The sequence below is a fragment of the Morus notabilis genome, unplaced genomic scaffold (genome assembly GCF_000414095.1).
Source record: "Morus notabilis unplaced genomic scaffold, ASM41409v2 Scaffold7, whole genome shotgun sequence".
NCBI lineage: Eukaryota > Viridiplantae > Streptophyta > Magnoliopsida > Rosales > Moraceae > Morus > Morus notabilis.
The window spans coordinates 215,516-226,333 of NW_010365449.1; the positions used below are offsets into that span (position 1 = coordinate 215,516).

At 34.6% G+C, this 10,818-nt stretch overlaps 1 protein-coding gene across 1 annotated transcript in view; it reads left to right on the plus strand.

The window, feature by feature from the left end:
- Window positions 1-7,860, plus strand: part of LOC112093544 — a 10,409-nt gene extending 2,549 nt beyond the window's left edge. The window contains exons 2-4 of the mRNA XM_024172213.1: window positions 6,431-6,632; window positions 7,216-7,304; window positions 7,463-7,860. Of these exons, the coding sequence (XP_024027981.1) occupies window positions 6,431-6,632; window positions 7,216-7,304; window positions 7,463-7,860 (689 nt within the window). The remainder of the gene's footprint in view (window positions 1-6,430; window positions 6,633-7,215; window positions 7,305-7,462) is intronic.
- The last annotated feature ends 2,958 nt before the right edge of the window (window positions 7,861-10,818 follow it).

The window sequence follows — 10,818 nt, forward strand, 5'->3', positions numbered from 1 at the left end:
AGTGGCGGGTTTTGTGGATATATATATATATATATATATATATATATATATTGGTACTTTGAAGATATTGAGAAAAGACTGAAGGTGCGGGTTTACTTGTTTTTTTTTAATCTTCCTTCTTTGATTGCTTCTTGGCAGGTATCGTGTGATTCATATGAATATTTTCATATAGATCATATGCACATAATTTCTCATATGCCGATCCTTAAAGTGTAATTCGTATGAGTTTTTCACTTGAATTGCACTCAAACCAATCGTAACAAATAATTTAGGAAACTTTTAATCATTGATTTTTTTAAAATCACATTTAACTTATATAGATCTCTAAAAAGAAATTCAAGTCTTGGTGATAATCCTAGGATTGTGACAAGAATGAGAAATCACACACCATGAGTGCATTAGGAATTCATTAAGAGTATTACAAATAGTGCTGAAACTTTGGACGGCCCGCCTGTGACCACCGAAAAGTCCAAATTTTTGCCTGATGACCGAATCCGATCTGCCTGAATTTTTGGGCTGCCCAACCCGACCCGAAAATTACCATGAACGGGCTTCGGGCAGAGGATGCCTGCCCGTGCCCGGTCGGGCTGCCCGATGCCCGACTGGCTGCCCGATTTTTTTTTTATATTATATTTTTATGTTGTTGAAATAAGTATTTGTATAATTACAATGTGTATATTACAATTTGAAATATGAAATGAACACTGAACACACGAACGAACTATATAAAAAAAATTACTTCTTCATTGATTTTTAAATTTGTAATTCATGATTGCCTCATTAAAAACCTTACCAAGAAAAACCCAATTGGGATAAAAACTTGGTAAGGAAAAAAGAGTACAATCATTGTGGGACGAATTACAAATTTGATGAACTTACAAAGTCTATACAAGATTACAATAAACACTATACAAATTAAAAATTACAAAGTAAATAAATATTTACAAAGAAATTATCAAGATGAAGCAGAAGGATCATCTTGAAAATTAAAAGTTAATCTATTAAATTCGTCGATCCATTCTTGGTTTGCCGGTGAGATTGTATCGTGTAAGCGTTGGTCGGAACGGTCCCAATCCTTGATGCACACCAAAGCTTCAACAATATCCTGCTGCAATGCGTTTTTCCGTTCTTCAAGTATTCGGCCGGTTGTACTGAATGCTTGTTCGGGTGCAACAGTGGAGACCGGGATTGAAAAAATATCCATTGCCAGTCGTGTTAGGATCGGCCAAGTTAATGCTCGTGCCCTCCACCACTCAACCAAATCAAACACCTCACTACTGTCTACAACTAAGCCCTCACTCAGGGATGCCATTAACTCGTTGAACCCGCCGCCACCTCTTGATGAAGATCCACTTCCACTCTCAGATTCTTCTTGACCTTGACTCGTCGTCGTCGTCTTCTTCTTCTTCTTCTTAGACAACCCGAAAACATTCAAGAATGAATGCAGATTGTCGTCTCGTTGTTGCGGTTGTTCAACACGAGGTGTGTTTCTAAACCTACTTTCGTAAGAGATATATAGAGAATATATTTTTTCCTTTATATTAGGAAACTGGTCAGTAGTGTCTATAACTAAAAATTCACCAAAGTTATCTAATCCACTTTCTAAACCTTCTAATTTTAATCTGGGGTCAAAAATAACACCGAAACCATACAACATGGGTAATTTAGACCAAAATTTTTTAAATTTCTTTTCCATAGAGGCGATAGGAACTCCTAAAACCTCATGTGTCCTAAATTCACTAAATAAAATAGACATTTTTAAAAGTTCTCCTAATGCTAATGGTGAAGTTAGGTAATAAGTTCCACTAAGCTTTAAGGTAACTTCATGAAATCTACCTAAAAAGTTATACAAAAGTTCGGCAATTTGCCAATCAATTTCATCTATAAATCCTGTTCCTAATTTTGCACTAACATAATTTGTTATAGCATCTTTATAGGGGATGCATTGTTCAAGCATTATGTAAGTGGAGTTCCATCTTATGGGCATATCTAAGGCTAATGCTCTAGGATTTTGATTACATGCTTGTAGAAATCTAAACCAATCTTGTATTCTTTGATTACTACCTTGAATCCAAGCAATGTTATCTCTAATTCTTTTAATATGACCTAACATTGATTTTAAACTGGATTTTACTATTAAATTAATTATATGACATGCACAACGTTGGTGGAAACTATCATTATTACTAAATAAACTTAAATCATTTTCAAAAAGTTCTATTGCTTTAGTATTTGCAGTTGCATTATCTAATGTTATGTGCATTATTCTATCTCTTAAACTATATTCATCAATAACAGATAAAATTGTGTTATATATTAAATTGGCAGTATGTGATCCTAACACATTTGAAACCTAAGATTCTCTTATCCAAATCAAAACCTTTATAATAATGTCCGGTTACAGCTAAATAATCCTTGTTGGCAACGGCGGACTAAATATCCGCCGTTAACGCAACGCAACCACTAGTAGAGTGTAGAAGGTTGATTAATGCTTCCTTTTCTTGTTTATATAATTTTAATGCATCTTTCCTAAGAGTAGTTCTAGAAAAAAATTGTGTAATAGGATTATGTACAATTTTAATATAACGTTGCCAATTTCTTTGTTCAGGAAAACTTAGTGGTTGATCTAATGTGGCTATTAATCATGCCATTTCCATACCATCAACTTGCGGATCATATTTCCACGTGCTTAGACCGCCAGTTTGGCGGTCAAATGATAATTGCGTTTGGCGGAGCTGATCTCCGCCTCCTTGCTTTTGAAGACACTTTTCAGAGTGCCTTCTTAAGTGTGTAGTGTCGTGAATAGTGTTACCTTGTAATTTCTCACCACAATATTTACATCGAACTACGTATTTAATGTTACCGTTATTATCAACATCCTCGAATGTGTTGAAGTGCTCCCAAACTGCTGAGGTGCGCTTGCATTTCTTCTTAGAACTTGCAACACTTGCACTAGCACTACCGCTTGCCTCTGCTCCATGGCCACTTGTGCCACCACCATTGCGTCCCCGACCTCTAGTACATCCACCAGGGGTCGGATTTGCAGTTTGATCAGCAACTCTTTCCATAGTTTGCGATTCCTGCGATTGAAAAACATTAAGAAATTGCCCTTCTTCGATGTTGAATTGGGCATCAATGGGAATATCACCACCATAACCAAAAGAAGCCATTATGAAAAATAAGAGAGATTGAGAGCGCTTTGAGAGAGCTTAAGAGAGATCGAGATTCGAGAGAGATTTAAGCGAGATTAAGAGAGATTTGAGAGAGATTAAGAGAAATTGAGATAGATTAAGAGAAATTGAGAGAGAATGAGAGTTTTGGGGTGAGGAAAATGGTTGGGGGGAGGGGGGGTATTTATAGGAAAATTTTTGGGTTGAAAAAAAAAAAATTGTCCCCCAAAAATTCAGGTCCAACGGCTACAAAATTTTCTGGCAGTTCGGGCAAAAATCGGGCAGGTCGGGCATCAACACAAAATCCGACCATTGGGTTCAAAAATTCGGGTTCGGGTTTGGGTTCAGGTAAAAGACTGTTTTTTTTCAAAATTCAGGCATTTTTCGGGCTAACGGTCAAAACAAATCGGGCATTTTTCGGGCACGGGGAAAAATTCGGGCAACGGTCACAAAAAATTTGGGCAATTCGGGCACAGATTCGGGCAGCTTCGAGTATTGCCGGATAATTCAAAAAAAATCTGACGAACGGCGGGGGACGGCTTCTCCACGGTGGCGGGCTGTCGGGGGGCTTACTCTTTTCGGGCTACCCGAGCCCGTGCCCGAAGAAAAGCATTTTCGGGCGGTGGGTCGGGCGGCGAGAGGGGCCTGCCTGCCGTGCCCGAAAATTTTTGGGCATCGGGCAAGCCCGCCGCCCAGAAGTTCAGCACTGATTACAAATAAGAAATCTCACTCCATAAGACGTACATGAAATTTAAAGTGTATATAGGATTTGATTTAAATGCATTGTATTTGTTTAATAATACAAAAAACTAAAACCATTAGTGCAGAAGAAGACTAAAATATCAAAATATTTATTTATCTTGTTGTTTTGAAATATTGCTTTTAAGCATGTATATTTTTCTTTCCCTCACGTCACTGTCACTTGTACACACGTACCTTTTTGTTTTTTTTTTTTCTTTCTTTCTCTCACTTCTCTGCACACACCTGCAACCTTTTTGTTTTTTTTTTTTCTTTCTTTCTTCTCACGTTTCCCCATACACCTGCACCTTTTGTTTTTGTTTTCTTTTTTTCTTTCACTTCTCTGCACACACGCTTTTTTCTTTCTCTCACTTCACTGCACACACGCTTTTTGCTTTTTTGGTTTTCTCTCACTTTTCTACACAGCAAACACACGCTTTTGGATGACTTCATAAAAGCCCTTTTTTTTTTCTTTTTTTCTTGCTTCTTCCTTTATATAAGAGAATTCCGTATCAATTTTTAACCATTCTCCCACGTTTTGTACTTTATTTACCATCACTCCACGTTTTGTACCTTTTTTTTTTATTATCACTCCACGTTCTGCACTTTTTTTTTTTTTTTTGTCACTACTCCACATTTTAATACGTGTAATTTTAATCCCTTTTTTCTTTTTTTTTTATTTGGGTCAGTACAAAATTTTATTTGAGCCGGTACAAAATTTTATTTTCTCACTTTTTAACGCCCATATGTGATCCATCATCTAATGTATATATTTTTTTTACCGCAAACAGGGCATATTTGTTTCGTACAACTTGCGTACCCAAAAGCTTAGAAATGTGCAGTTTAATTGTCATAAGTACAGCTCTTTTCGCACTTTTGTTTACGTAGAGAGTTTGGTATCAATTGTACGGGACGTGCAAGGTGATTAGTTCATCCTAATGGAACGTCATATTTTTATTTATTTAGTTGTCTCAAGCTTCTTAAATAATGGATCCAGCTTAGCAGGAATTTGGAATTACACTTCGAGAAGTATGGCGTTTTGGGAACTTCAGTACTGCTTTCCTTCTGGGTGTCTTACATGTTTTGGTGGTGTTTTTTTATTTTGTTTTATTTTTCGTCCTAAGCTTGGTGGAGTTATTTTTATTAGAGGCCTGCGTGCATTTTCTACGATTAGTTGATTAACTTACTACATTTTATTATTAGGGAGCTTTACTACATTTTATTATTAGGAAGCCTGCTTGCATTTTTCTTATTGTTTGAATTTTTGTTGTCGTTCTTCAGTTTATTTTCGCTTTATTGTTTAGTCAATTTCTTTAGTTTGACTTTTATTGTCGTTGATGAGTTTATTGTTGTTTTCTATTTTGTCATAAACTTTGTTGTCGCTTTCTTCTTCCATTTTATTATCATCTATCGTTTTCACTTTTATTGTTGTTCACACTTCGCAGTTTTTCCCCCTACTGTCATTCATTGCTTGTTACGATATCATTTGTTTTATCGTCGTTTGCAATCTCGTTGTCATTAAAACTTATATTTGTTGATTCAATTTATTCGTTTAAGTTGTTATCGCCATTCTCACTCTCTCGTTTCATTTTGTTTTGTGGTTCGCCATTCTATTGTCGTTTTCATTTGAAAGAAATGTTTTACGTTAGTGTTGTAGAACATTGTTGCAACAACTCCTTTAACACTATTAATTAATTAAATTACTGAGTGAAAATTAATTAATCTAATTAATAGTTTACCAAAAGCAGTAAATAAATGAACTCAGAGAATTTTTAACGTGATTCGGTTAAAAACCTATATTCAAGAGATCACGCCAAGACATTGAATCATACACTAATTATCAAAATTATAATCACTAATCACTTATACAATTTAAAGACTCCCTCTCGTAATTATCACCTATGTGTTTATAACAATGAAGTGGTCTTTATTAAGCAAACACCACTCATCTTTAATACCGCACGATGAAATCCTATATTTATTCAAGTAGAAGTTTAATTCTTCTTCCTTCAAAAAAAAAAAAAAAAAAAAAAAAAAAAACTGATTTTATTTTTATTTTTATTTCTGATAAAGACATGACCTTGTCATAATTTTCTTCTAGAATACTTCTTGAAGATATTGTCCAGTATTTTCAAAACTTAATTTCAGTTTATATTATAATTCAAGTTAGCTACAAATTCTCAGTGCAAATCTTCAATTCAGTTTGAATTTATCCTCCCATGATCCTGCTGCAGCTTTGCCCTCATCTTCAATTTTTAAGTCCGGAGTTAGTTTTCTGATTTTTGGCTTTCTTCACGCAAAGGCTGGCCTAGTCATTTGAATTGCAGGTTGGTTTTTGAATTGCTGAAATCCCATTTACTTGTCAAAACATTGCCAACTAAATACCTAACATCATTTCTGTAATTTAAAGTTTTAATTGGAATTTCCAGTTTGATATTATTTGCCTCTCCATTGTCGTTTGCATGCTTATGTCGTTTTTTTTAAACGTCGTTTGGCTTTTATCTTTATTGACGATTCCGTAGGAAACTGGGCTTTCAGTCTCACTCTTGCTCACAAGTGCACGAGCGTGATCCGAAATTCCCCTCACCATGTTGGAGGCCATTCTCGACCGCATGGAGAATCCGCCAAGGATCCTTCCCTGTCCTTCCCACCCCGCCATTGGCCGCCACCGCCCTCGCCCTCGCCGTTTAAGTGGGCAATAATGGACGAACCCGATGATACAAGGTGAGGGGATTTTTCCTTCTTGTCTATAATTACATGGCCAGTTAATAAGAGATTATGCTTTTTCATGTTTGTTTTATTGGTGTTTTTTTAATTCTAACGCAAAGTTATCAATGAGCTTATTTATATACAATATATTATATATGTACTGAATAGACAACATGGAGAATTCGATATCAGTTTCTACGTACGTACCCCAATGATCAATATTTCCATAATTTGCACAACATAAATAAGGCATTGTCGTCCCTTCTTTTCTTTAACAATTATAATACACACTATGAGTTCAATGGTAACTAATGCAACCTAGTTCCAATATACAAATTAAGCAAAGAAAATTTTCTACTCGTGTATGAATTGTTGTCTTCTGAAAATAGATACAGTTTACTCAATTGACATGAGTACTCACCCATATATATTAGTGTGTGTATAAAATATGTTTTGATAGTTTTGAGAATTCAATTTATCAGATGACTACAATTTAATCTTATAATAGAAACTTCTTTATGAACCTTGCTTTCATTCTAAGTCTTGAATATCAAGTTGTTTTTGTGAATATTTAAATGAAGTTGTTCATTTTTTGAAGGAGAATAACAAGAATTTGTGATCTTCCTGAAAAGGCAGTAGTGGAAATCATGTCATGGCTACCTCCCAAGTCTTTATTAGGGCTTAAGTGTGTTCAGAAGTCGTGGAATAATTCATAAGCACTCTTATGAAAAGTCAATGGTTTGTGGCTAAGCATCTCAAGAATTCTAAAAGCCGTCCATTCTTATTTAAGAGGACCAAAACCACATATTGTTTTCATGAAACTATAAATTCATTTCTCACTGTAGACGAAGCAGATCATGACAATAACCAGATTCGCTTCCATTCTAAAGAGTTCAATTTGCTTGAATCTGTAGCTGGTTTACATGGATTTCATTGTGATGGTATCGTTTTCCTACCAGACAGGAGCACAAATAAGATTGTATTATGTAATCCGGCAATTAGGGAATTCAAGCTTCTTCAAGGTTCATGCTTTGGATCCAACTTTGGAAAACACATAATGGCTGGATTCGGCTACGATGCCATTTCCAATGTTTACAAAGTCGTCAGAGTTGTGCGTCTCCATAGCACCGATGTTGATGCTCCCATCGGAGCTGAGGTATGTACTTTGGGTGGGAATCATGGTGAATCTTTGAGAGAGATTAAGATGGAGATAGAAATTGATATTACATCTTTTACTCAGTGAGGTGTACCATAAAGGAGTTTGTTATTGGTCAATATATGATGAACTTTATTTGAAGAAAATGCTTATTTCATTTGATATGCGTGAGGAGAGATTTCAAACTATACCATTTCCAGTAGCTGATGATTTGTTTGGAGCCGCATCTAGAGCAACAATTATAAACTGGAGGCTAGATTTGTAGGATGAACGTATCACTTTGTTTTTGCATACTGGAAGCAAGCTAACACCGCCGAATTCAAATGGAAAGCCGATTCAAATCTGGATTTTGGATCACCGGAAAAAGTCGTTTTGTTGGACTAAATGTGCAGATGTGTTTATGGGCGAGGGACCTCATTGTACTCCATTAGTGTTCTGGAAGAATGATGAGCTCATTTTGTATATATATAAGATGGGCATCTTTGTTTCATACAACATGCGAACCCAAAAGCTTACAAATGTGCAGCTTAGTTATAATTGGTACAACTCTTTTCGCGCTTTTGTTTACGTAGAGAGTTAAGTCTCAATTGCAGGAGCGAGATTAGTTGATTAGCTAATTACAATATAATTTATTTTATTATTTCTATTTCCTTTTTTGAATACTTTGTTTTTTATTTTTATTTTTTGAAAAAAAAAATAATGTTTACTATTATGCTCGGCCACAATCTCTTGAGCCCATGCTCAAGCAAAATACGGAAGCTCAAGGGTCCCATGCTTCATCAATTAGTGTGAGTCAATAATTGGACATTTAATAATCAAGGTCTGAAAAAAATTGAATTATTTCATTAGTCATAATACCAAAAAGACTCGATCAGAGAATCATCAGTAGAGATAAACGCGATAGAGAGTACTATCCCAGAAATCCAAGACTCGATTGATCAAGTGATTGGACTCATCACCGAAGGGAACAAAAGGAGATGGAGGGAAGTGGACCAAGCGTCATGAGTCTAAGCCCTCATCTTCCATAATGTCCAAGTATTACGAGAATACATCATCAACTTCCGGATTAACTTCCGAACACAAGTCCAAATCTAAAGATAGACGACACGGGGATAGACATGAAAATCGCAGTTCAAACCTTTTTTCGCGGAATACTTTTGAGGATAGATATGATCCTTCAGAGTCTCATGTGTTAGGAATGGTATTCTAAAAGCATAAGATGTAATAGGATATTTATTATTTATTTAATAAAAGAGTTTATTCATCATTTTATGTGTATATATTTGTGAATATTTTATTAATATCAATGAAAATTTCGTGATTATTTATGTAACCTTAAACATTGTATATAAGTGTTGTTTAAGGATAATAATCAAAAAGCAATGTTCATAATGAATTTAATTAAAGTTCAGAATCTTTAATTAAAACATTATTAATACATGTCATTCCCATTTAGAATGGAATGGTGTTATCTGCCCTGTTAATATGGTGAGATATTGAATGAGTGTATTTCGCATAATGAGATTATGTGGAACAAGGACACAGACACAATATGAATTTCTAATAATTTCCGTTAAGTATAGAAATTCTAATTGAGTCTACCGATGGTCATATATAGAATGATCTTAATCCTGAGTTCTTAACAGACTCCTATTTATGGATTTGTGTCTTTTGATTTACTCAGTACGGATTTTGAGATCCTGAATCCTATTCCTTGTATTTTAGAGACATGATGAAGTAGGTAGCCGGGAATGTTATTACCCGAGATGGAATCCATTCCTTCTTAAGAAAGAAGTAGATAAATAATTCTCTTAAGGGTTGATTCGGTACTTGGACCAGTAGGAGCTCCGATTCATGAATGTATTTTATGAATCACTGTCCATTAGAGAATCAATGGTACTCAAGGATAAAGATATAATTAGAGAGGTTAACAGATTTTACCTAGCTCTAATTATGAATTATTTATGGAGGATCGATCTATATGCAGTGACTATATCAAATGAACACTTCACAGTTTAGAAGTAATTTATATATATAATTTCGAGAGTGCAATTCTAAGTTTATAGTGGAGTAATTATTAGAATTAATTAATTAATTAAATTTTTAATTAATTATTAATTTTATTAGAGCTCGAGATTATAGGTCCACTAGTCCCCACGTCATCCTAGTAATTCTACCAGACACAAAGGGTAAAATGGGAATTTTAGAATTACAGAATTCTAAAATTAAACACTCAAAAATAATTAATTGAGAATTAATTATTATTTAAATAATGTGATTATTTAAATTTGAATTTGAACACATCTAGATTTATCCATTTAAACTTATTTGATAAGTTGTTCAATTTAGAATTCAAATTAATTTAAGTTTGACTTAAATTGCAATTTGAATTTGAGTCAAAATTGGACTACAGGATAAAGGATGATTTTCTCTTCCTTCCCTATCTGCAAATTGGCGCCACACAGGGATGAGAATCTCCTAAGGTGACCGGCCACACTAAGGATAAGGGAATGGGAGATTTTATTTCAAATTCAAATAGGAGATAATTGACAAGCTTTATCTTGGAGCTAGAGATTGGATTCCTTCTAGAATTTTGACTTCTACTCTATAAATAAGAGAATGATAGAAAATTTTTCGTGACAATTTTTGAAACAATTTTTGACCTAATAAAGTATTATGGCCAAAATTCTCTTAGAGCAAGGGAAGGAAAAATTTTTCTCCAAAAATTCCACATCGTGTATGCGTTGGTGTTTGTGGAAATTCGAGTGTTTATTGTAACCCATTTTGTCTCATGTGTGCCCACACATACGTCTTCATGGATTCTAAGAATTGACGTGGAAGACATTGGTTTTCTAAACACAAAGCTTTGGAGCAAAGATTGTTCGAGGTCAAAGAACTCAAGTTATCATCCTAATCGGCCGCCGGGTATTATTCGTAATTGAGTTCTTAATAAATAAATTAATGAGATTAATTTATTCGTACATAAATTAATATAATCTATAGAGTATTTCAAATGTTTTATGAAAATTCTTGTTATATACGATC